The sequence below is a fragment of the Artemia sp. Qi Xiang Cuo genome, chromosome 4 (genome assembly GCF_049724085.1).
Source record: "Artemia sp. Qi Xiang Cuo chromosome 4, ASM4972408v1, whole genome shotgun sequence".
In the NCBI taxonomy this organism is placed as follows: domain Eukaryota; kingdom Metazoa; phylum Arthropoda; class Branchiopoda; order Anostraca; family Artemiidae; genus Artemia; species Artemia sp. Qi Xiang Cuo.
Window position 1 is genome coordinate 42,240,842 of NC_142797.1, and position 26,950 is coordinate 42,267,791.

Below are 26,950 nucleotides of genomic sequence, written 5' to 3' on the forward strand. Positions count from 1 at the left end.
CCGTCTAGCTACTGATAGGGATGTTTTCCTGTTGTCAGGTGTTTTTTTCCATTGGTGCAGGATATACAGTAGTCATTGAATTTCACTTCTTCTGTCACCCCTTCTGGTTTTGTTTTAGCAAAAGGGTTTGACTCTTTTTCTTCAAAGCAGACGGAAAACACATTCGCCTTTACTGTACTTTCTCCCGTTTTGTCATTCTTTACGAGTTCAAATTTTCTATTCTCGTCCTTTTGAATTATCTTTATATTGTCTTGGGCTTTTTCCTCAGCACTAATAGAACTTGGGCTGGCGGCAAAGGTAGTGTGAGCACCTATTAGTGGTGTAGTATCAAATTCAGTCTTTGGGCCTGGTTCGTCTTCGAATTTCTTTTCTGTCACATCATTCAGAAGACTTGGCTGTTGTGGAGTGGGCTTAGACGACTTAATTGAAAGAGGTATAAACGTTTTGATACATTCTAGAAGACCCATCAAATTTGACTTCACATGTTGGTCCACACAGGACTCAAAGGTTGACGAAAAACGAGTATTAATGGTCTTATCCTCATTACCTGGCTTGAATTCTGTCGCCTCATTAATAGGAAATTTCCTATCTTGTCTAGAATCTGTTTTCGAATTTCTATATTTTCCAACAGCCCACCAAATTGAAATTCCAGAAATTCCAGCAATTGAAGCGCCAATGACGATACGTTTAAATTTGATATAGTTGATCATATTTAATATAGATGTGTTGTAAAGTAATTAATAATGTACGGGGAATCGCAAGCTATGTATAAAAAACGACGTCATAATTTTCCCCAGACTATGATGTTTATAGGAGAAATGATGTTACTGCTTTATAATTAAAATGACGTCACACCGACACTACTGACATGATGTTTGCAAAAGAAGAATACAGAGTGAAGACGCCAAAATGTACCTGAGAGCTACGAACGTCAATGGACCTTTAATGAATATTTTTCTAAGAAAGGAATGTTTAAAAAACTAAGCCATAATAAAAACTGAGAATACTTTCGATAAATTTGATAATTTATTTTGAGTCAAAAAGACAAATATATCCGTTCAGTTACGTTGCGTTAAGGCATAGTTGAGTTGTGGTTTATTAATACCAGGCTCTTTCCTATAGAGTCAGATCTAAGTTTTTCTCAGATATGGTGGGGGGAAACATTCCCCCCCCCCCTTTGATAAATTACTGAGATTTTTTCTTCCTGATAAATTATTGTAAAATGATCGTATCTTTACTAGGTTGCTAGATGCCGCTGACTTTGAATCCTGCGATCTGTTTTTTTATAACTTGTAGCTTACTTGTAGCATACTGCCATTTAGGTTTCTGCCGTAATACCTTCTTTTTAAAATTCAATTAATCACTATGGTAATTACTAGCTATCGCTGTAATCCGCATTACAAACAGGAAAAAGCCTATGGCTTTTTCTTAGTTGGAATAGTAAGAGACAAACCTTTGTATGGCACTATACCCCAGACAAGTAAACTTTTCAAAAGAGGTTTGTATTATCTAAACTTTTAGTTACTATGTGCGGTGGATTGTCCTTTACTAGGTTTCAGCTATTTCCGATGCTTGATCGTTTATGTAATGAAACTTACATAGTCCCCATTTATAATGAACTAATTCAATCCTTTTTCTAAATACTATACAATAAACTAAACCGGAAGTTTGTGTAAAATATTTTAGTTATTATGGATTAGAGTTCGTTCTTTACTATAATACAGTCTAAACAAAACTTCTATTAATGCCTATTAAATGCAATAATCTTAACTAATACAATTTATGATGAACTGTTTCTATTCTTTATATAATTTAATTAAAAAAGACACTAGATGTAGTAATTTCCTGTAAAATAAGCCATTATACAGCTCTCTATGATTTTCCAGTGCCTAGCTTACTGAGGGGAAAGAAAAAACGGAAAAAAGAAAATGCCTTTTAGGCAGAATGCTGTAGTAGCTGCCACTTTTCTTGATTTTCAAGCCAATATATTTCCCTTGTTGTTCAAGTCAAGGGAAAGTATGTTTCTTATATAAGGGTTTCGAACAAGGCAGTTCTAATGCTGTACTTTTTGTTTTGATCTGAGTCTATTTTTAGGAGTTATGGGTTATTATATTTCTTAACATTGGACGTGATTGTCTATTACTAGGTTGCTAGCTACCGCTGCAACCCGAACAAACAGGAAAAAGCCTATGTCTTTTTCTTATTTGGAATAGTAAGAGACGAACCTCAAAAAGTCAGGCAGCTAATTTCCATTCAAAAGATGATTTTATTTTCTTAACTTTTAGTTGCTATGTGCCGTGGTTTGTTCTTTACTACGTTTTCAGCTATATCCTATGAAACTAGAAGATTTGAAGATTCTTTAGTTCAATCAAATATGAAATATTGGCCATTAAAGGTAATCAGTAAAGATGGCAGACCAAAAATTCAAGTTGAATTTAAAGGCGAGACAGAGGCTTTCATGCCCGACGAGCTCTTCAATGATTCTTGGCTAGATGAAGAAAATCACCAAGGCTTATATCGGAAAATCAGTCACTGACGCTGTTGTCACTGTACCTGCTTATTTCAATGATTCCCAAAGACAGGCTACAAAAGATACTGGCTTCACAGCAGGATTGAATATTCTTCGTAGTCCCCTACTGGTTGAAGATAAACTCATGTTAACTCAATGGTGCCAACGAGAAAACACTTGGAATAGGAAACATGTAAAAAGGTAGATTTCTTGACGTACCATTTTTATTAGAATTTTCTGTTCTTAAGCCAGGCTTAACAAAGTAGACATGTTTCGAATCAGGATTAAACAAGGAAATGTTCTGGCTATTTAGGAAAACAGAACACATTTTTATTTTATACATAACAATTCAATCAATTGATTTATTTGACTTGATTATTATCAGTGGCGGTTTTGAACTCTCTTACGCCCGGGGAAAAATCTTAATTAGTGCACCCGTCCCTATATCTCTCGAAAAATGTTCAGGCTCAATTAAAAAAAAAATTCTTAACACATTTTTTTTTAATTAAAAAATTTATTTCCTTTAATTCTGATTTTTCTAACTTTAGCCCCATGATTCCCAGCGTGGGGTGCAGGAGCATGGCAATATTTAGGTGGGTCATGGGAAGACGTGCACTGTTTGACAGACTGCACTTTAGAGCCTTTATTTAGAAAAAAAATTTCATGTTATGTCGTGTATTATATAAAAGGTGTTTAATACAGACACTACTTTCGGTTAGCATAAAATATGCCTAAAGTACGAACCGAAAAAAAAAAATGCCAGTTTAATTTCCTGTTAAGCTTCCTTAGGGTAAATGCATGTAATATTTTGTTTTTCAACAAAATAGATATTTCAACATTTTCAGTCGCTATCATTTGGGTTAGTGAAGGGCCAGATAGCAGAAAAGGAACTGAGAGGGAGGCTGATTACCCTCTAGTATCTTTCGGCCTTTAAAAAGGACGCTAGAGCTTTCAATTTTCAGTCAAATGAGCCCCTTCCAAGTTTATAAGATAGCCCCTGCCATTTGAAGTGAGAAGAGAAACGATTTTTTTTTTCATTTTTCTTACCCTTTTGGGGCTTTATTTAGAAAAAAGGCCATATTTTTATTTATTTTTCCTCTGAATTGGAGTCCCTTTAGCCCAAGGTTCTCGTATAATTAAGAATTTTTTTCTACCCCCCCCCCCGCTCTTTCCCTAGAAGTCATTCTATATTTACCTAAAGGCTGAATAGGAGTTAGGATAATTTTGGAAATTGAATTATACGCTTTGAGACAACTTCCCCTCTACTACATACAAAACGATCCAGTGTCACTCCTTCATAATAGAAGATTCACATTTACACATCATTACACAGAATTTTATGAAATAAAAAGTAAATTAGTTTAGTTAAATAAAGCTTTGAAATAAATATCAGAAAGATTTCTGACGTTAAAACTTAAAACGAACAGAAATTATTCCGTATATGAAATGGGCTGTCCCCTCCTCAACGCCTCGCACTTTAATCTAAAGTTTTTTATTTTTTAAAAAAAAAATATTTGTGATAAATTAAAAAATTATCGTAAATATAGAGGCGTTTAGGAGGGGACAGCCCCATTAATATAAGGAATAATATATGTTAGTTTTTAGTTTTAACAGTAGAGATGCCCTAATATCTCCCATCACTCACCCCTGCTGCCACCTACAACTTTTTTTGCACCCCAAATATGGGCATAGCCTCCCTAGGGAGAACACGTGGTTAATGGGGTCAATGACCTCTTTCTCCAGGTGTGTTTTTGGCATGCTCTCAGCGAATATTATGATCCAGAAATAGTATTTGTTGTTGTTTCCGAGGCAAATGTCAAGGTCAATGTTGTTGTTGTTGTTTTGGGCACGCTCTCAGCGAATGCCAAAGTCAATGTTGTTGTTGTAAGTGCACGCTCTCAGCGAATGTTATGATCCAGAAATACTATTTGTTGTTGTTTCCGAGGCAAATGTTATGAGTTTCCAGGAAACCGTTAGATCACGTGTTTCCTTCTCAGCCAATCAGAGGGCTTGCTTACATAACAATTCGCCCTTTGAGATTTCGTATATAACGGGCATGCAATGTAATTAAATTATCAGAAATACTTTTGACATAGTTGATAAATTTGATGAATTAGAAGCCATGCCAACTTCAATTTGCAATGTAAGTTCCGTTTTTATTTTAAAAATAAAATTATTTTCCTTGGTCACCCTCCAGTATATTTAGGTAAGTACCCCCCCCTCAAACCTAACCACCTTGCAATCTTTATACTCGATGGAAAACGTAAAATATATTCTTTTACCCTCAAAACCTAACCCCACCCCATTTTTTTACAATCAAATTCTCGCAAAAAGAAATAATTCTCATTTCGTTAAATTCCTGTTTTTTTATTTTCAAATAAAATTTTTTTCCTTGGTCACCCTCCAGTATATTCAGGTGGTCACCCCCCCCCATACAATACAAACATCACTATACAATCTTTATACTCGATGGAAAACGTAAATATATTCTTTTTTACCCTCGAAACCTACCCCCCCCCGCACTATTTTAAAACCAAAGTCTCGTAAATGGAAAAAATAATCTTTTCGTTAAATTTTAGCCTTTCTGTAATGTGATTTTAAGTGTCTACGGACTTCTCTCAATTTTTAAAGAAAATGTCGCTTTGTTTTGACACAAGATACCAACGCGAAGCTAAAATTAGCTGTCATCCCTTTTCGTGTTTGTAAACATTAGCTGGCTTTAGGCAAAGGAAGTGTTCTTCCGTCAAAATTAAAACGCTATGATGCAATAATTAAGCACAGACGCAACGCTATATTTTGGAGAAGTGAAACAGATTATTTTCAAATTAAGGTATAACAACATATTCAGAACATTATGTACACGGGGGGAAAGGGGGCAACGCAACGCTTCTAACCGCTTCGTGGTAAGAAAATTACGAAAAGAGGGGGGGCTTTTACCTCAATTCCACGGTCATCAGTGTAAAATGAAAATAAACTGTACAGGGCTAGAAAGAAAAGTCTTTGGGAGTTGCATGAAGCTTATATTATGTATAAATTGAATAGCATTTTAACCTATGTTTGCAAAATATAGGCCTATAGGCCGCTGGGTTAACGATCTAATTTAAAGCCTATAGACTGGAAAATTTAATATTTTTCTAAATGGTAAAAATAGAAACAAGGATAGGAGGTCTGAAAATAGCGGTCAGCTAATTTTGTCTGCAAATGAGCGATAGACCTCGGGTGGGTTAATTTTCCTAAATTTAGGGGAGGGGGCGTGAATCCGTTATTTTTGATGGGGAGGGGGTGAGCACATTTAATAGTGATAAAATATAATTGAAAGATAATTTGGTATTAATTCAGTGTGTAACCATGTCTCTTCGAAATTCAGTAATTTTAGCTATAGCAATTTTCCTAAATGTAGGGGAGTGAGTATTAACCCTTGATTTTTGCTGGGGACTAGGTTAACGCTTATAATGGCAATAAACTAGAAATGAAAGATTGTTTTTATCATAAATGTTTTCTACTTCGTTGTGCGAACCATTTCTCTTTGACATTTTAGTGATTTTAACTATAGCATTTGAATAAAAGGTAGTAAGATATATTCGTTATTGATCTGGCATGCGCTTGAATAAAAAACTGAACGTTCGTATAGTAATGCTTTGAGTTATTTCTGAGAAAAGTTGAATTTATTATAATCAAACTATGATTTTCAGAGTTTAGGTTGCTTTCGACAAAGATTTCTCTTTACATACGGCAAATTTCCACATGGTGATTGATCCATGGCCCTTCTAAATGTGATAGAAGCAACTACACCATGCTTCAATATACTTTTACGTATTCAAATTGAATTTTTGTATAACAATTATTTGAGTTATTCCTCTGAAAATTGACCAATCCAAATATTTAATCAGAGAAACAGTTACTGAAATATAAAACTTTACTTATTTGACAATCATTTTCATAGTTTTCAAGTTGGGATCTTTGAACACACTCCCTCCTTCTCAGTTTATTCTATGAAAGTGAGCTGTATTTGTTAGAGTTTCAGAAACATTACATATTTATTTAATTTAAACACTTTTTTTCAGATATAATAATGTTTGGTGTGATCGACACAGAATATATAGGTCTGAAATATTCCTCAACTGGCATTATTTTCGAAACAGCTTTCTTGATCATAGACAATCAACGACGTGAAATTCATTGCTATAAATGGAATATCAGATACAATATGTATAAGTACGAGAAAAACAGATGGAGTCCAACACTAAATTTTATAAATCGAAATGGCTTTTACGCTAAAACCATACGACCACATAATGAAAATGGCTATGAAATAAAACATGTACAAGAGGAAATTCAGGAAATATGCAGTTTTTTCTGTGTTCAAGCTGTTTATGTTAAAGGAAACGTGACAACTGATAAATTCTTACTAGAAAAATGCGATAGAAACATAGCATTATTCAATTTAGAAGACTTCAAATGTTAAAAATACCTGCATTCAGTCCATGACCCAGAAGATGAAGTTAAATATTTCGCTCAATGAATACCAGAAAAGATACTTGACATTGAAAAAAGCATCAGATATCCCAAGTCATAAACTTGCTACTCCTCATATAAAATGTATTAAGCTTCTTTTTTTTTTTTAAATAGGTCATTATTTTTTTTAAATCGTTTTTAAATGTTTTTATTCAATAAATATATTAAGTCTCGAACGTTTTATTATTTAGATTATTACACCAACATGAAAATTATACTTTCTGATTAAACATGTCAGGGAAAACACTTTCAAGTTCAGAATGTTGGAGAACCCTAAATAGTCACCCCTAAAAAGGTAAGTTAACCCTAAAAGGTTAAAGAATTTCCCTGAAATTACACTTTCAGATCCAACAGGTCAGGGTACAAACTTTCAGGTTCAGCATGTAGGAGAACCCTAAATGCTCATCCCTAAAAAAGGTAAGTTAACCCTAAACGCTTAAAGAATTTCACTGAAATCACACTTTCAGGTTAGGTTAGGTAGGACCCCGACCCACACTACCACAACCCCGAACTAACCCCCGGCCCCCAACCCCCCCCGGCCCCCCAACAACCACCCGACCCCGCCAAAAATTTAAAAAGGGGTTAATTTAACTTTTCAGAAAAGGTTCTTTTAATAATATACTGCCTAAACCCATTTTAAAAGTTGAAGTACCCATACTTTTCACACACAACTTTACTTTACAGCTTTTTATTTCACCAACACCAATTACTAAATTTCAAATGGTATGTAAGAACATGTTGTTTTCACAATGTACTTCCTAAACCCATTTTACAAGTTGAAGTTACCATCCTTTTCCCCAACACCTTTATTTTGCAGCTTTTTGACTTACCCAAAACCAAGCAATACTTTTCAAAAGACATTTCACAGCAATTTCCTTTATTAATGTCCTTTCTAAACCCATTTTACAAGTTGAAGTTCCCATCCTTTTCACCCACAACTTTACTTTACAGCTTTTTGAATGCCCCAACTCCAAGCAATACTTTTCAAAAGGCATTTCACAACCAGTTCCTTTTCTTAATGTCCCTCCTAAGCCCATTTTACAAATTGAAGTACCCATCCTTTTCACCCACAACTTTACTTCACTGATTCTTGAAGGCCACAACACCAAGCAATACTTTTCAATGCATTTCACAACCAGTTCCTGTTCTTAATATCCCCTCCTAAGCCCATTTTATAAATTGAAGTACCCATCCTTTTCACACAAAACATTACTTCACAGCTGTTTGGATACCCCAACATCAAGAAATACTTTTCAAAGACCATTTCAGAGCAAGTTACTTTCTTAATGTCCCTCCTAAACCATTTTCCATGTCTATGTACTTGTAAATTTCACAAACCAATATACTTGATTTCAAGTTGTATCCATGAACACCGATTTATACTTTCCGTTGTCTCTTAAATAACTAGTTCTTTTCAATAGGTCCCTTCAAAACTAATTTTCCAACTTTAAGGAAAAAACATTCAGATACCAAACTAAACTGTATTGCATTGTAAGTACATCTCTACCAATGAAGATATTTCCTAATAGAATTTCAGTAACGGTTTCATTCTTATTATCCCCTCCTAAACCAATTTTACAACTTGAAGTACTTATATTTTTCATCCAAAATTATAATTTACAGATTTTAGGATACCTCAACACCAAGAAATACTTTTCAAAGACCAATTCAGAGTAAGTTACTTTCTTAATGTTCCTCCCAAACCCATTTTACAAGTTGAAGTACCCATCCTTTTCACACACAACATTACTTCACAGCTTTTTGAATGCGCCAACACCAAGAAATACCTTTCAAAAGGCATTTCAGATCAAGTTCCTTTCTTAATGTCCCTTCTAAACCCATTTTCCAAATTGAAGTACCCATCCTTTTCACCCACAACTTTACTTTTACAGCTTTTTGGATATCTCAACACCAAGAAATACTGTTCAGAAGGCATTTCAGAGCAACTTCCTTTCTTAATGTCCCTCCTAAACCCATTTAACAAATTGAATTATTCATCCTTTTGACCCACAATTTTACTTTACAGCTTTTTGGATACCTAAAAACCAAGAAATACTTTTCAAAAAGCATTCCAGAACAAGTTCCTTTCTTAAAGTCCCTTCTAAACCCCTTTTCCAACTTGAAGTACCCATCCGTTTCACCCACAATTTTACTTTACAGCTTTTTGGATACCTCAACACCAAGAAACACCTTTCAAAAGGCGTTTCAGAGCACTTTCCTTTCTTAATGTACATTCTAAACCCATTTTCCGACTTCAAGTTCCCAACCTTCTCATTCTTAAGTTTACTTTACAGCTTTTTTGTTTCCTCAACACCAAGCAATACTTTTCAAAAGTCATTTCAGAGCAAGTTACTTTCTTAATGTCCCTCCTAAACCCATTTTACAACTTGAAGTACCCATCCTTTTCACCCACAACTTTACTTTACAGCTTTTTGTTTACCTCAACACCAAGAAATACCTTTCAAAAGGCATTTCAGATCAACTTCCTTTCTTAAATTCCCTTCTAAACAAATTTTCCAACTGGAAGTACCAATCCTAGTCTCCCTGAACTTTAGTTTTCTGCTTTTTGTATAACTCAACACCAAGAAAAACTTTTCAAAAGGCAATTCAGAGCAATTTCCTTTCTTAATATCCCTTCTAAACCGATGTTAGAAGTTGAAGCATTCATTCTTCTAACCTAACATTTTACTTTACAGCTTTTTGTATGCCAAAACACCAATAAATAACTTTCAAAAGAAATTCAAGATCGCGTTCCTTTACTAATGTCCCATCCGAAACCACTTAACAAAGGGAAGCACAAATACTTGAAACCCACAACTTTTTGGATATCTCAAAACCAAGAAATACCTTTTAAAAAGACATTTCAGAGCAATTTTCTTTCTTAATGTCCCTTCTAAACCCATTTTCTAACTTGAAGTACCCATTCTTTTCATCCACAACTTTACTCTACAGCTTTTTTGTATACCTCAACACCAAGAAATACTTTTCAAAAGGCATTTCAGAGCAAGTTCCTTTCTTAATATCCCTTCTAAACTCATTTTCCAACTTGAAGTACCCATCCTTTTCACCCACAACTTTACTTTACAGCTTTTTGGATACCTCAACACCAAGAAATACTTTTCAAAAGACATTTCAGAGCAAGTTCCTTTCATAATACCTCTTCTAAACCCATTTTACAAGTTGAAGCATCAATCCTTTTAACCCCCAACTTTACTTTACACCTTTTTGGATGCCTCAACACCATGAAGTACCTTTCAAAATGCATTTCAGAGCAATTTTTTATTAATGTCCCACCTAAACCCATTTTACAAGTTGAAGCATCCATCCTTTTCACTCACAACTTTACATTACAGCTTTTTGGATACCTCAACACAAAGAAATACTTTCAAACGACATTTCAGAGCAGGTTACTTCTTTATTATCCTTCTAAACCCATTTTAAAAGTTTAAGTACTTATTTTTTTCACACAAAACTATACTTTACAGCTTTTATGATACCTCAACATCAGGACATACTATTCAATTACCATTTCAGAGCAAGTTACTTTCTTAATGTCTCTTCTAAACATATTTTACAAGTTGAAGTACTTATCTTTTTCCTCCAAAACTTTACTTTAAAGCTTTTAGCATACCTCAACAACAAGAAATAATTTTCAAAGACCATTTCAGAACAAGTTACTTTCTTATTGTCCCTCCTAATCCCATTTTACAAGTTGAAGTACTTATCTTTTTCACCCAAAACTATACTTTACAGCTTTTAAGATACCTCAACACCAAGAAATACTATTCAAAGACCAATTCAGAGCAAGTTACTTTCTTAATGTCCCTCCTAAGGCCATTTTAAAAGTACTTATCTTTTTCACCAAAAACTATACTTTACAGCTTTGGTAATACATCAACACCAAGACATACTTTTCAAAGACCATTTCAGAACGAGTTACTTTCTTAATGTTCCCTCCTAAACCCATTTTCCAACTTGAAGTACTTATCTTCTTCATCCACAACTATACTTTACAACTTTTTGGATACCTCAACACCAAGAAATACTTAGGTTAGGCTAGATTAAATTAGGTTAGGTTATCCTAAGTACGCTTCACTTAGGTTAGGTTAGGTGAAAGACAGGCAAAAATTTAGGTTAGGTTAGACTAGATTAAGTTAGGTTAGGCTAGGTTAGCCTACGTTCGCGCGCGTCCGTAGGCTAACCTAGCCTAACCTAACTTAACCTAACCTAACCATTCACCTAACTTTTTGCCTGTCTTTCACCTAACCTAACCTAAGTGAAGCGTACGTAGGATAACCTAACCTAATCTAACCTAATTTAATCTAGCCTAACCTAAGTATTTCTTGGGGTTGAGGTATCCTAAAAGCTGTAAAGTAGAGTTGTGGGTGAAAAAGATAAGTACTTAAAGTTGGAAATGGCTTAAGGAGTGAACATTAAGAAAGTAACTTGCTCTGAAATGGTCTTCGAAAAGTATTTCTTGGTGTTGAGGTATCCCCAAAGCTGTAAACTATAGTTTTGGGTGAAAAAGATAAGTACTTCAACTTGTAAAATGGGTTTAGGAGGGACATTAAGAAAGTAACTTGCTCTGAATTGTTCTTTGAATAGTATTTCTTGGTGTTGAGGTATCCTAAAAGCTGTAAAGTATAGTTTTGGTTTAAAAGATAAGTACTTCAACTTGTAAAATGGGTTTAGGAGGGACAATAAGAAAGTAACTTGTTCTGAAATGGTCTTTGGAAAGTATTTCTTGATGTTGAGGTATGATAAAAGCTGTAAAGTAAAGTTTTGGTTGAAAAAGATAAGAACTTCAACTAGTAAAATGGGTTTAGAAGAGACATTAAGAAAGTAACTTGCTCTGAAATGGTCTTTGAAAAGTATTTCTTGGTGTTGAGGTATCCTAAAAGCTGTAAAGTATAGTTTTGGGTGAAAAAGATAAGTACTTCAACTTGTAAAATGGGTTTAGAAGGATCATTAAGAAGTAACTTGCTCTGAAATGTCTTTTGAAAGTATTTCTTGGTGTTGAGGTATCCAAAAAGCTGTAATGTAAAGTTGTGGGTGAAAAGGATGGATGCTTCAACTTGTAAAATGCGTGTAGGAGATGAATTATGAAAAAATTGCTCTGAAATGCCTTTTGAAAGGTATTTCTTGGTTTTGAGGCATACAAAATGGTGTCATGTAAAGTTGAGGGGGTGAAAATGAGTGTTTCTTCAACTAGTACAATGGGTTTAGAAGAGGTATTAAGAAAGGAACTTGATCTGAAATATCTTTTGAAAAGTATTTCTTGGTGTTGAGGTATCCAAAAAGCTGTAAAGTAAAGTTGTTGGTGAAACGGATAGGTACTTCAAGTTGGAAATTGGGTTTAGAAGTGACAATAAGAAAGGAGCTTGCTCTGGAATATCTTTTTAAAAGTATTTATTGGTGTCTAGGTAAGAAACAAACCATTAAAGTAAAGTTCTGGGTGAAAATAATGGGTACTTCAAGTTGGAAAATGGGTTTAGAATGTATATTAAGACATGACAGTGCTCTGGAATTTATTTTTAAAGTTTATTTCTCGGGATTGAGATATCCAAAAAGCTGTAAAGTAAAGTTGTGGGTTAAATGGATGGGTGCTTCAAGTTGGAAAATGGGTTTCGAAGGGACATTAAGAAAGGAACTCGCTCTTAAATGACTTTGTAAATGTATTGCTTGGTGTTTTGGTAACCAAAAAGCTGTAATGTAAAATTGTGGTTGAAGTGGACGAATTCTTCAAGGTGGAAACTGTGTTAAGAAGTGATATTAATAAAGTAAATTGCTCTGAAATGAATTTTGAAATGTATTTATTGGTGTTGAGGTATCCAAAAAGCTTAAAAGTAAAGTTGTGTGTGAAAAGGATGAGTACTACAATTTGTAAAATGGGTTTAGGAGGGACTTTAAGAAATGAAATTGCTCTGAAATGCCTTTTGAAAGGTATTTCTTGGTGTTGGCGCATTCAAAAAGCTGTAAAGTAAAGTTGTGTGTAAAAAGTATGGGTACTTCAATTTGTAAAATGGGTTTAGGAGGGACATTAAGAAAGGAACTTACTCTGAAATGGTCTTTGAAAAGTATTTCTTGGTGTTGGGGTATCCTAAAAGCTGTAAAGTATAGTTGTGGGTGAAAAAGATAAGTACTTCAACTTGTAAAATGGGTTTAGGAGGGAAAATAAGAAATTAAATTGCTCTGAAATGGTCTTTGAAAAGTATTTCTTTCTTTTGAGGTATCCTAAAAGCTGTAAAGTATAGTTTTGGGTGAAAAAGATAAGTACTTCAACTTGGAAAATGGTTTAGGAGGGACATTAAGAAATTAACTTGCTCTGAAATGGTCTTTGAAAAGTATTTCTTGATGTTGGGGTATCCTCAAAGCTGTGAAGTACAGTTTTGTGTGAAAAGGATGGGTGCTTCAATTTATAAAATGGGCTTAGGAGGGGATATTAATGACATAACTTGTCCTGAAATGCATTGAAAAGTATGTATTGGTGTTGTGACTTTCAAGAGCTGTGAAGTACTGTTGTGCGTGAAAAGGATGGGTACTTCAATTTGTAAAATGGGCTTAGGAGGGACATTAAGAAAAGTAACTGGTTGTGAAAAGCCTTTTGAAAAGTATTGTTTGGAGTTGGGGCATTCAAAAAGCTGTAAAGTAAAGTTGTGGGTGAAAAGGATGGGAACTTCAACTTGTAAAATGGGTTTAGGAAGGACATTAAGAAAATAACTTGTTCTTACATACCATTTAAAAAGTATTACTTGGTGTTGGAGCATTCAAAAGCTGTAAAGTAAAGTTGTGGATGAAAATTATGGGTACTTCAACTTGTAAAATGGGTTTAGGAGGGACATTAAGAAAAGAAGTTTTTCTGAAATTATAAAATACACCCTTTTGAAATTTTTGGCGGGGTCGGGAGGTTCTTTGGGGGCGCGGGGGGTTTTGGGGGCGGGGGTTACTTCGGGGTTGGGGTAGTGTGGGTCGGGGTCCTACCTAACCTAACCTGAAAGTGTGATTTCAGAGAAATTCTTTAAGCGTTTAGGGTTAACTTACCTTTTTTAGGGATGAGCATTTAGGGTTCTCCTACATGCTGAACTTGAAAGTTTGTACCCTGACCTGTTGGATCTGAAAGTGTAATTTCAGGGAAATTCTTTAACCTTTTAGGGTTAACTTACCTTTTTAGGTGTGACTATTTAGGGTTCTCCAACATTCTGAACTTGAAAGTGTTTTCCCTGACATGTTGAATCCGAAATTATAATTTTCTTGGTGGTGGACTATTCTGAAGAATAAAACGGTTGAGGGTTAAGATATTTATTGCTTAAAAACATTTAAAAATATTTAAAGAAAAATAATGGCATTAAAAAAAAAAGAAGCTTTGATATGACGACGGGCAAGTTTATGATTTTGAATATCTGATGCATTTTTCCATGTCAGGTATCTTTTCCGGTATTCATTGAGTAAGATATCTAACTTCGTCTTCTGGGTCATGGACTGAATGCTGGTATTTCTAACATTTGAAGTCTTTTAAATTGAATAATGCTATGTTTTTATCACATTTTTCTAGTAAGAGTTTATCAGTTGGCACGTTTCCCTTAACATAAACAGCTTGCACACTGAAAAAACTGCATATTTCCTGAATTTCCTCTTGTACATGTTTTATTTCATAGCCATTTTCATTATGTGGTCGTATGGTTTTGGCGTAAAAGCCATTTCGATTTATAAAATTTAGTGTTGGACTCCATCTGTTTTTCTCGTACTTATACATATTGTATCTGATGTTCCATTTATAGCAATGAATTTCACGTCGTTGATTGTCTATGAGTAAGAAAGCTGCTTCGAAAATAATGCCAGTTGAGGAATATTTCAGACCAATATATTCTGTGTCAATCACACCAAACATTATTATATCTGAAAAAAAGTGTTTAAATTAAATAAATATGTAATGTTTCTGAAACTCTTAACAAATACAGCTCACTTTCATAGAATAAACTGAGAAGGAGGGAGTGTGCTCAAAGATCCCAACTTGAAAACTGTGACAATGATTGGCAAATAAGTAACGTTTTACATTTCAGCACCCGCTCCTCTGAGTAAATATTTGGAGGGGTCAATTTTCTGATGAATAACTCAAAGCATTGTTATACGAACATTCAGTTTGAATACGTAAAAAGAGATTGAAGCAGGGTGTAGTAGCTTCTATCACATTTAGAAGGGGCATGGATCAATCACCATATGGAAATTTGCCGTATGTAAAGATAAATCTTTGTCGAAAGCAACCTAAACTCTGAAAATCATAGTTTGATTATAATAAATTCCACTTTTCTCAGAAACAACTCGAAAAATTATTATACGAACGTTCAGTTTTTTATTCAAGCACATGCCAGGTCATTAACGAATATATCTTACTACCTTTTATTCAAATGCTATAGTTAAAATCACTAAAATGTCAAAGAGAACTGGTTTGCACAGCGAAGTAGAAAACAATTATGATAAAAACAATCTTTCATTTCTATTTTGTCGCCGTTAAAAGCATTAACCCATTCCCCAGCAAAAATTAAGGGTTCATGCTCCCTCCCCTACATTTAGGAAAATTGTTATAGCTAAAATCTCTGAATTTTGAAGAGAAATGGTTACACACTGAAGTAATAACCACGTATATTTTCATTTATTTTTTGTCACTATTAAAACTGCTAATCACCTCCTCAACAAAAATCACGGATTCATGCTCCCTCCCCTAAATTTAGGAAAATTGTTCTAGCTAAAATCGCTGAATTTCGAAGAGAAATGGTTAGACACTGAAGTAAGAAACAATTATCTTTTCATTTCTATTTTGTCACTATTAAAAGTGCTAACCCCCTCCCCATCAAAAATAACGGATTCACGTCCCCTCCCCTAAATTTAGAAAAATTAACCCGCCCTAGGTCTATCGCTAATTTGCAGACAATTAGCTGACCGCTATTTTCAGACCTCCTATCCTTGTTTCTATTTTTACCATTTAGAAAAATATTAAATTTTCCAGTCTATAGGCTTTAAATTAGATCGTTAACCCAGCGGCCTATAGGCCTAAATTTTGCAAACATAGGTTAAAATGCTATTCAATTTATCCATAATGTAAGCTTCATGCAACTCCTAAAGACTTTTCTAGCCCTGCACCGTTTATTTTCATTTTACAATGATGACCGTAGAATTGAAGGCAATGCACCCTCCCTGGTAAAGAATTTACTTTCAACGAAGCTGTTAGAAGCGAGGCATTGCCCCCTCTCCCCCCTTTTACATAATGTCCTAAATATATTGTTAGACCTTAATTTGAAAATAATCTGTTTCACTTCTCCAAAATAGAGCATCACGTCTGTGCTTAATTATTGCATCATAGCGTTTTAATTTTGACGGAAGAACAGTTCCTTTGCCTAAAGCCAGCTAATGTTTACAAACACGAAAAGGGATGACCGCTAATTTTAGCTTCGCGCTGGAACCTTGTGTCAAAACAAAGCGGCATTTTCTTTAAAAATTGACAGAAGTCAGTAGACACTTTAAAACACAATACATAAAGGCTAAAATTTAACGAAAAGATTATTATTTCCATTTACGAGAATTTTGTTGTAAAACAGTGAGGGGGGGGGTAGGTTTCGAGGGTAAAAAAGAATATATTTACGTTTTCCAGCGAGTATACAGATTATATAGTGCTGTTTGTATTGTATGGGGGGGGGGTTGACCACCTGAATATACTGGAGGGTGACCAAGGAAAATAATTTTATTTGAAAATAAAAAACAGGAATTTAACGAAATGAGAATTATTTCTTTTTGCGAGAATTTGATTGTAAAACAATGGGGTGGGGTTAGGTTTTGAGGGTAAAAGAATATATTTTACGTTTTCCATCGAGTATAAAGATTGCAAGGTGGTTAGGTTTGAGGGGAGGGGGGGTACTTACCTAAATATACTGGAGGGTGACCAAGGAAAATAATTTTATTTTGAAAATAAAAACGGCACTTACAATGCAAATTGAAGTTGGCATGGCTTCTAATTCATCAAATTTATCAACTATGTCAAAAGTATTTCTGATAATTTAATTACATTGCATGCCCGTTATATACAAAATCTCAAAGGGCAAATTGTTATGTAAGCAAGCCCTCTGATTGGCTGAAAAGAAAACTTGTGATCTAACGGCTTCCGGGAAACTCATAACATTCGGCTAGAGCAACAACAACAAATATTATTTCTGGATCATAACATTCGCTGAGAGCGTGCACTTACAACAACAACATTGACTTTGGCATTCGCTGAGAGCGTGCCCAAAACAACAACAACAACAACAACATTGACCTTGACATTTGCCTCGAAAACAACAACAAATACTATTTCTGGATCATAACATTCGCTGAGAGCGTGCCAAAAACACACCTGGAGACAGAGGTCATTGACACCATTAACCACGTGTTCTCCCTAGGGAGGCTATGCCCATATTTGGGGTGCAAAAAAAGTTGTAGGTGGCAGCAGGGGTGAGTGATGGGAGATATTAGGGCATCTCTACTTTTAACGTCGTTCCTTACTTTCAGTTAAAAAAGCTTGTTTTTTTTTTTTTTTTGAACGTTTTTGAATTGATGCAGGTTTTGATTTTGACTCACCGTACATGAATAATTAAAACAAAATTTGCATATCAATTTTACTTTTATTTGGTTAAATGGCTTTCTCGAAACTTGTTTACTTTTACTTACGAACGTTTTTATTAGTAATAAATATACGTAACTTACGAATTAACTTACGTAACGAACTTCTATATTCATATATTTTTAATACGTATATTAGGGGGCTCGCCTACTAGTCCATACCTCGCTCTTTAAGCAAAAGTTCGAATTTTGTTCCAATTCCTTAAAATGACCCCTTAATCACAAAGGCCGTTACTTAGAATATATAGCTCTTATGAAGGTACTAGAAAATCTTTGGCTTAAAGACTGAGGTACTGACAAGAGAGTGAACCCAATCATGCACGTAATATTTTCTGTTGGTTTTAGGTTTTCACGTTACTCCTTATTTTCAGTTGGAAAACTTGTTTTTTTTATATTTAATTTCTGATCTTTTTTTTAAATGATGCTGGGAAATCCGGCGCCCCCTTCATAGCAATGTCCCTTCCCGCATGAAAACTTCCTTCATGGAAAGATCCTCCCACATAACCCCCAACCCACCCACCCCCTACTACCAGAAAAAATCCCCCCTGAAAACGTCTGTATACTTCCTAATGACCAATACTATATTAACATTGGGCAAAGTTCATAACTTTCAGCCCTCCCCCCGGGGACTTCGGGAGATTAAGTCATCCTAAAGGACATATTTATCATATTTTCAACCATGCTGAACAAAATGGCTATCTCAAAATTTTGATCAGGTGACTTTGGGAAAAAAATGAGCGTGGGAGGGGGCCTAGTTGCCCTCCATTTTTTGGTCACTTAAAAAAGGCACTAGAACTTTTAATTTCCGATCCAATGAGTCCTCCCACGATATTCTAGGACCACTGGGTCGATACGATCACCCATGACAAAAAAAATAAAAAAAAAAAAAAATCTGTGATCTGTGATCTTTCTTCTGGCAAAAAAAAAAATGCAAAATTCCACATTTTTTTAGATAGGAGCTTGAAACCTCTACAGTAGGGTTCTCTGATACACTGAATATGATGGTGTGATTTTCATCGAGATTATATAACTTTTAGGGGGTTTTTCCCCCTTTTTTCGAAAATCAGCCAAATTTTCTCAGGCACGTAACTTTTGATGGGTAGGACTAAACTTGATGAAAGTTATATATTTGAATTCAACATTGAAATCTGATTCTTTTGATGTATCTATTGGTATCAAAAACCCGTTTTCTAGAGTTTTGGTTACCATGAGCCGGGTCGCTCCTTACTTACAGTTCGTTATCACAAACTGTTTGAAAAAATAAAGAAAAAAAAACTGGACAAACCAGTCCTGATCCTACAGCACAACAACACAGTTTCTTTTGATCAGTGGTAGCAAACCACCAAAATTTGGGTGAAGGCACGTGAAAAATTAATCAGCGAGCATATATTTTTTTAACTTCATTAAAATTATATCGTGGCTATCAGTACAGAAGAGAATTTGGCACGTTGCCTACAATATACTGCTAATAATATTAAATAAAAGAACAATCAAACAAAGAGGTTTGCAAGAGTCTACTTTGATCATTCGAACTAAACGGCATGTTAACAAAAAGCAGAGTAGTAGAGAGGAAATAAATAATTGAAAGTATGTCAAACTAATCAAAAACGTATATCTTTAAAGATTTTGACTAGGTTGTAATCATTGTAGACAAAAACAACTTTCTTCACTCAGTGAGGTGCCAGTATTGACAGTCTTGCTGTCATAATCAGTCCAGTGCAAGTAAATATTCTCTCTGAATTGGCAGACGTAGCTACAATGGATAGTACCTTCCGTGCCATAACTACTATTCATGACATCTTGGGTAAATACTTTTCTCAAAACGCTACAACGAGATTCATAGCTTCAATCAAGTCAGGGGCCTTGGCTATCTTTGCATGGGCTGGTAGACTTTGGTAGAGATGAATCCGATGCCTCATAGTGTCTTCACTCTCATTTTTATCAGTATCACCAGCATTCTGCAATGTTAGTAGCTTGAGGAGTTTTTCTCTAAGAAAACTTGATGTCACAGGTATATTTGAAACTCCTATACCCCGAAAAAGAGTGAACACGTGAAATTTCAGTTGATTAAAAAATTAATGAGACAATCCCTTTTTCCTCCATCTTTTTCATGTACTCTTTCTCTTTCGTAGTGAAGTTCCATTAAACACCAGAACCTAGTCTAAAATTCCGAGCATAGTTGCTGAGGATTGATTTTTGGATCATTTAAGGTTACTGGAGTGTGGATAAAAACTTCACCTCAGTTTCGGACACAAGTATCTTTACCCTTTTAACTGAAAATTCTCTTTTATCACTGGTTCATTAGAGAATGAAAAATGGCCACCAATTTCTCGTAGCATTAATAATTCAAAATCAATAAGTAAAGCTGCGACTGCTGCAGTGAAGATTTTTAATCACAATAGTTCAATATCCACAATTACAGTTTGCTATTAGAAACTAGCATCTTGGTAATAAGAAAGAAGTTAGTACTGTCTTAGCATTTTTTTCACACTTATTCTTAAGATATTCCTCCAGATGGACAGAGATTAGAAAACACTTCCCTTCCCCATCCATTTTGATCTGAAGGACTTTTCATGGAAGGTTTGAAATAAAAAAAAAAAAACACTTTCGGTTGCGTTCGCCCCCCCCCCCTCCATAAAAAGATCCTCGTACTTTTTCCAGAGCAGTTTGTGTGCAGCTTTATTACCTTATCATTACTGATGGGACAAATATGCCACTTAGCGACAGTACGGTGTCTACGAGTTTAAGTATAAATAGTTTTTCAATATTTCCAAACTGATTGACCATTTTAAGGTTTTCGCTTGATAGCATTTTGACCCTGTTTAGGACCAAATCTAGTTTTCGTCACAAAATGGTAAAAATCGACATTTTGCTATGGCGCGTTCTCTTCCGATACTTAAAAACACGGCCAAACTTTAAACCGTCATCCGAATGAATCATCTCCCAATATTCTACGCCCATGAGTTTGATGTGACCGCCCTGGACAAAAAACACCGCAAAATTATCTAAGAAACATGCATCAACAACCATTATTCTCAGGAAAAATACTTAACGTCGTATTTCTGCATATAAAGGCTTGAAACCTCAACCAGGGGGCCCTGAAGTGTTGAATTTGATTGTGTAACTTTAATAGAAGTTGCCTCATTTTGGGGCAATCACTTTTTTTTCAGCAGTAATAAAATAAAATCCTCATGAACAATTAATGGCGCACTGGGAATCCAATCGACTTTTCAGTTTTTTTTTTGTTTTGTTTTTTTACAGGGAGTGGTAGTGAGCCTGTCTCCCAACCCTACTGCAGCATGACTCAAAACTCCAGGCTCCAAATTACCATGAAGAGCATCAATCTACTGTACTATCAAGGGGTTCTTTTTTTACAAGTTTTGTAACTGTTCTTATGATTATAACTCTTGATAAGCATACTTTAAGTTAATTGATTTTACACACTTGGAATCAACATCAAAATTATATGCATTTACTGTTATCAAAACACAGTTTTTTTAGCGTTTCATTTGGAGTTAGCATAAAAAAGCATATTCTTTTGATGTGTTTACTGTTACTAAATCTTTATTTTTGGAGTTTCAGTTTTATTAAAACAATCTCTCGCTGTTCATCACCATAAACCTTTTGAAATCTACTATGTGACTGTTGACGTCAATAAAATTTGTGTTAATTTAGCAAGACAAAAACATATGGGCAAAGAAAAGAAATTATTTTTTATGTTGCCTATTCTGACAGAGCAGGTGAGACCAAATTATAGTTTTGGGCATACACTTGGTGATAGACACAGTATACATATTAGCAGGATATGTAACACTGAAAACAAGTACAGCAAAAAAAAAAAAAAAAAAAAAAAAAAAACTCATTTAAAAGAGGAAAAAAGAAATTAGTTTTTAAAAGAAAAGAAAGAAAAGCTGGTTAAGAACAAAGAAAAAAAAAATGAAAATACCTGCTTTAAGATGAGGCTGTGTCTGGGCACTGGCATACCAGGCTCTTTGTCATTTTCTTTTACAGATGGATTCCATTCTAAAGACTTGTTGTCAGCATTCAAAATACCACCTAAAATTAGCATAATATCATAAAGAAAAATAAACCAAGATGAAACTAATTATTCTAATCATTAATACTATCCATGTTATTAACATAGACGCGGGTCAGTGGTGTGACCCTGTAAGCTTAGCCAGAGTCAACCCAGCTCTAAATGGGTACCTGGAGAAATCTGGGGAAGGTAAACAGGAAGGGTTTGCGAAAGCATAGGTTGGCTGGCCCCCAGCCCCCCATTGCACTTCCTGGCTGAAGGGCCACGAAACGGAGATCAGCACCGCCGGTTTGGACCTTAAGGGTCTAGTGCCGCATCCTTTACCTTTTTACCTTTTTTACATAGGCTGACACAGTAAGCATAGTATTTCTGGTTTAGCTTTAAATTTTCTATTGATCAGCATAAATAATATTGAGAAACAAAAAGAAGCAAAGCAGGCTTGACTTGTTAGACAGTATAGTAAAAATTGCCAAAAATTTCAATTGAAAAAGTAATCAACAATTGAAAATTGACCACACTTTTATTGTCCCAATTAATCTCTATCCAAAAACTGACACAAGGAATCAGGTTTAAAAATATAAATGATGTGCTTGTTCTATCCTGAAAAGCAGAAATTGGAGAATAAAACTTTTAGAATGAATTCAAAGCCTAAATGATACCCATAGATTTTATCAAGCTCCTATCTCTCTTCTGCACTATTTATAAGAATTATAATTTCTTGAACCACACTGTTTTTCCATTTACAATTGAAACAAAGATATGTTAATAATGGGTAGAATTTCTTAATAAGACAGTGCAAAAAAAACTGTCACTGTCTCATTCAGAAATTTTACCCATTAATAATATATTTTTGGTTTCAATTGTAAATTTCTAAGATTTAGGACATGTAAATTTCTAAGGCATAGAAGACAGGTGAACTTTGAAAAAAATGCTTTCATTAATTTTGGTCTTAATTCAATTTTTCTTCAACTCCAAGAACTAAAAACACAGTTCCATGGATTTGGCAAGATTTTACATCATACTGTTTTTTCTAGTTGAAGCCAGACTTTTACAAATTCTTTCTGAGAGACAGATTTAAATTAATAATAAAAAAAGATAATTACTTCTTCCATTTTTGGCCATCTATAGTAAATAACTGGAGAATAATCACTTTACCTATACATTTTAAAACAAAGTCCTTTAACTCAAAACTGGAAACTCAGATAATTCTTTAATATGTTTAATATCTTCAGTACCTCTAACCGACAATTCAGTCCTACATACCAAAAAGAAAAGTAGATTGTATTGATGGATCAATAGGTGTTTAGACATTCTGAGCTTATCTAGTCTAATAATTATGGACCTGATTTCTTAGCTAAAACTTAATATAAAAACCAGGTTGTAGATTACTATTCAAAATTTGATGCATTCAATCATACAAATCTCAAAATCTGCTACAGAAAACTTTTTTGATAATCCTAGGAAGCACTGATAAAAATGAAATAGGTCTATAATTGCCTGGATTGAACATATCACCACTTTTAAACTTAGGATTAATCTTTGCATGTTTAAGACTAGTTTGGAAACAAACCCTTCTAAAAGTACAGATTGATACAAATAATAAATTCTGGCAAATCATACTTAAAACAAACTTAACAGCTTTTAACAGAACATGATCAAAACCAGCTGCAAATTACTAAGTGATGTAACCAGTTCCTTTAACTCTGTCATGGTTACAGGCTTGAGGTATAACAAGAAGTTGGCCTCTTATGGCAAATATCTCTTAAATTCCTTTCCCACTGAGGCACTAGGGTTATCCTCAGAAACATTTCTGGCAATGGTGGTAAAAAGGTCACACATTTGACTAAGGCTAACGGTATTTGGGAACCTTTTTGTCTGTCTTTTTTGTCACCCCCTTAATCACCCTCCATGTTTTTGCAGGACTTCCTTCAGCTTGCTTAAACTTCTCTTTATAATTTTTTAAACCTATTTTTTTTTTCAATCAAGATTGAAAGGGTAGTAATAATCACTTGGTAAGATCAACCCAAAAACAATCTCTTTACTCAGTTTACCAATGAAAGACAAACATAAGGTCACTCCAAGGAGCTTCATAAACCCTGAGTTAACTACAGAATCAGACAAAAAAAAAAGACCAAAGGCTATTCAATGATTGGAATTGTTAAAGTGAGGAGACCATGTCTTCAACATCAGCTGAACCATTCAATAAGAGACTCAACAAAGAATGGGAGACCAAACCTTCAAGATCCACCTGGGGCTGCCCATTACTTGTGTCTCATAGGTAGTGATAAGTACATGTATGTATATATTATACCCAAACCAACTTGTATACACTAAACCTCAGAAGAATGATCTCTGGATCATACTTATCTATGGTCACCATCAATGAGTGGGCATCTATCCAGCTCTTTCCTAGTCAGAAGGTGTGTCACTGAACTGTGAACACAGTGACAACTCTCTTTTCTATTTAGTGTAAAGTGTAGACTATAAATAGTTGCTTTCTCAATAATGCCTCCCCAGGTTATATTCTAGGCCTTGGATCTATTCCTGAAAGTTTAATTCACCTATCTCAGCAACTTTCCAAAATAGCAAGAAACCCATCAACTAGAACTTTACCTAGTTTCTCTAGATTGTGGTCAGTCAATTCTAACTAGCCCATTCTCAACCATCAGCTAATCCTAATAATCTAGAACTACTGGTCAACTTTTGGATTAACTCACTAATGAGGAAGCTTAAAAAGACATATATTTAGAATCAAAATTTCATCCTGAATCCAAATATAACATTTGTTTGCATTGAACTGTAGCCCCCCCCCTCCATAATGTGGAAATATATACCCTAGTTTTATATATATAATGATATACCCCCTTATTTTGACAAACTGCTGAATCAGCTTCAAGAAAAGAGGGTAAAACTCTAGATGAGCTACTTTTCACTATCTTGGAAAGGAGCTAGGTTAGGAAAATGAAATTATCAGGGATGGATCTACAGACTAAAATATAGGTAAAATTCTAGGCTAGGCTTCTTTTTTTTTCAATAATATATACAAAGTAAGTGAGTAAAATCTTTAGTCCTGCCACAAACAAATCTGTAGATATTCACGTGGTAGGTCTGTTTGATATGATCTTTTGTGAATATTGGTCTTTAATAAAAATGAATTTCTCTCTTTCTCTCTTCTTTCTTTCTTCTGAATTTCTCTCTTCTTTCTTTTGTTACCTTGGTGAGGGGTTAGGTTAAAAAAATGAAGTTGTCAGCAATGAATCTCCAAAAATATACTACAAGAAGGTATTGCCAAACTTCTATGTTAACCCTGTTCTGATTTCTAGGTCTTAGAAATTTGCTTACTTGACAGGTCTATTACCTATTGAAATTTTTGCCAGACAATATTTTACCTTAATTTTCAGCTATCAGTGTCTTTTACTCTGGCTATAGTTGTGAAAATATAATTCCTGTTGTTTTATTGAAATGTTAAGCCACATCAATGTTTCTTTTTCTAAATTTAGGATATATATTTACAGATCTTTGAAACCTCATAAATTGGAATTGAGCAAAGTTGTGAAGCTAAAAACAGTTTTCTTGTGCTTCATTTAAGCAGAAGAGGTAAATTTTTTGTTATTCATATTATTGACTTATCAATAAAGTAAACATACCATTCAATGCCTTTTTTATGCTCTTTCCAAATGTAAAAATCATTTTGTTGGAAATGAATTTTACCACCGCCCCTATATATACCAATTCAGGGTATATATTTGCACATTCGGGGGGTGGGGGTAAATTTTATTTCTTATGTAAATGAGAGGTAAGTTTAAACTCCCCCCTAATGTGCAAATATATACCCTGAATTGGTATATAAAAAAAGGGGGGGGGGGTTAAATTCATTTCTGACAAAAATGATCATTATATTTGGAAAGAGCATAAAAAAGGCATCAAGTGGTATGTTCACTTTATTCATAACTCAATGATATGAATAACAAAAAATTTGCTACAGAAGATCTGTTTTGCAGTTCCACTTACATAGCTAAAAGTTTTTTAAGGGTCATCAAAGGTCACTGTCCTCAAGAGGGAGAAGGAGTGGAGGTAGGTACTTCAAAATAGCCTACCTTCTCAGCATATACTCTAGTCTATATACCCATCCCTGAAAGTTTCATTTTCCTACCCTAACAACATTCCAAGTTAGCAAAAAGTAGAATTCTACTGGAAAATGAAACTTTCAGTAATAAATCCAGAAAAAAAAAAACATTCTCTAGCAAGGTATTACTAAGCTTCCATGTTCACCCTCTTCTGATTTCTAAGTCTTATAAATTTGACTACTTTACTATAAATTTAAGTCTTATAAATTTGACTACTGGAAATCTGAAGAAGATATGGTCCACCATTAATGATATACTTTCAAAAAATAGAAAATCAAAGTCTATACCTATTCGCCTTAAAGACACAAATGGTAGATTAATTGACCCTTTACATGCACCTGATGCATTTAATAATTATTTTTTGAATGTTCCTCATACTGACTCCCGCTCCTCCTCACAGGCTGTAGTCCCTTGCTTCAATTTTAGATCCATGTTTTTCTGCCCAACTGATAGCAATGAGGTACTTCAAATCATCGGTTCTCTCCCTAATAGTTTTACTCCTGACTGTCTTGGATTAAGTAATAAGCTCCTGAAGACCATATCTCCTTTTGTCTACGAGCCCATCAAGCATATTGCCAACCTATCTTTAACCCACGGAGTTTTCCCTGATTTACTAAAGTCAGCCATAGTTATTCAAGTTCTTAAAAAGGGAGATCCAACTGAGATAGGTAATTATCGTCCAATCTCAATTCTTCCTGTTATATCCAAAGTGCTTGAGAGAATCATCTTCAGACGTCTGTCTCCCTTTCTGTTTGAAAGTCAGCACTCCGTATCCTTGATTTCTCCTCACCAATATGGCTTTAGGCCAAAATTCTCAACTTCTCATGCTCTAATTGACGCCACACAGTTCATACGCTCACAACTCAACCTTAAAAAAACTGTATTAGGCTTATTTTTGGATTTTTCTAAGGACTTTGACATGGTTGATCATAGTATTTTAATAAGTAAATTAAATAGTTCCGGTATTCGTGGTGTTCCCCTCGGTTAGTTTGATTCTTATCTATATGAAAGGGTACAGAGTGTGAGCTTAGGTGGAGTATCCTCTCAGCCCTTACCTGTTCGGAGGGGTGTCCTGCAGGGCTCCATTCTAGGCCCTATTTTATTTCTCCTATA

General features: G+C 34.6%; 2 protein-coding genes across 3 annotated transcripts in view; one reads left to right on the top strand and one right to left on the bottom strand.

The window, feature by feature from the left end:
• LOC148953127 (nucleoplasmin-like protein ANO39) overlaps positions 1-26,950 on the bottom strand; it is a 36,163-nt gene that overhangs the window by 6,548 nt on the left and 2,665 nt on the right. Inside the window, exon 2 of the mRNA XM_089088312.1 lies at positions 21,621-21,730. Coding sequence (XP_088944438.1) covers positions 21,621-21,730 — 110 coding nt within the window. The remainder of the gene's footprint in view (positions 1-21,620; positions 21,731-26,950) is intronic.
• Positions 2,292-26,950, top strand: part of LOC148953128 (heat shock 70 kDa protein-like) — a 34,700-nt gene continuing 10,041 nt past the window's right edge. The window contains exons 1-2 of one of the 2 annotated variants that reach the window (XM_089088314.1): positions 2,292-2,710; positions 20,936-21,031. In XM_089088314.1, coding sequence (XP_088944440.1) covers positions 2,493-2,710; positions 20,936-20,945 — 228 coding nt within the window. In that variant the 5' untranslated portion in view covers positions 2,292-2,492 and the 3' untranslated portion in view covers positions 20,946-21,031. Of the gene's footprint in view, positions 2,711-20,935; positions 21,032-26,950 lie in introns of those variants that run through there. The other variant, XM_089088313.1, reaches the window with a different exon arrangement.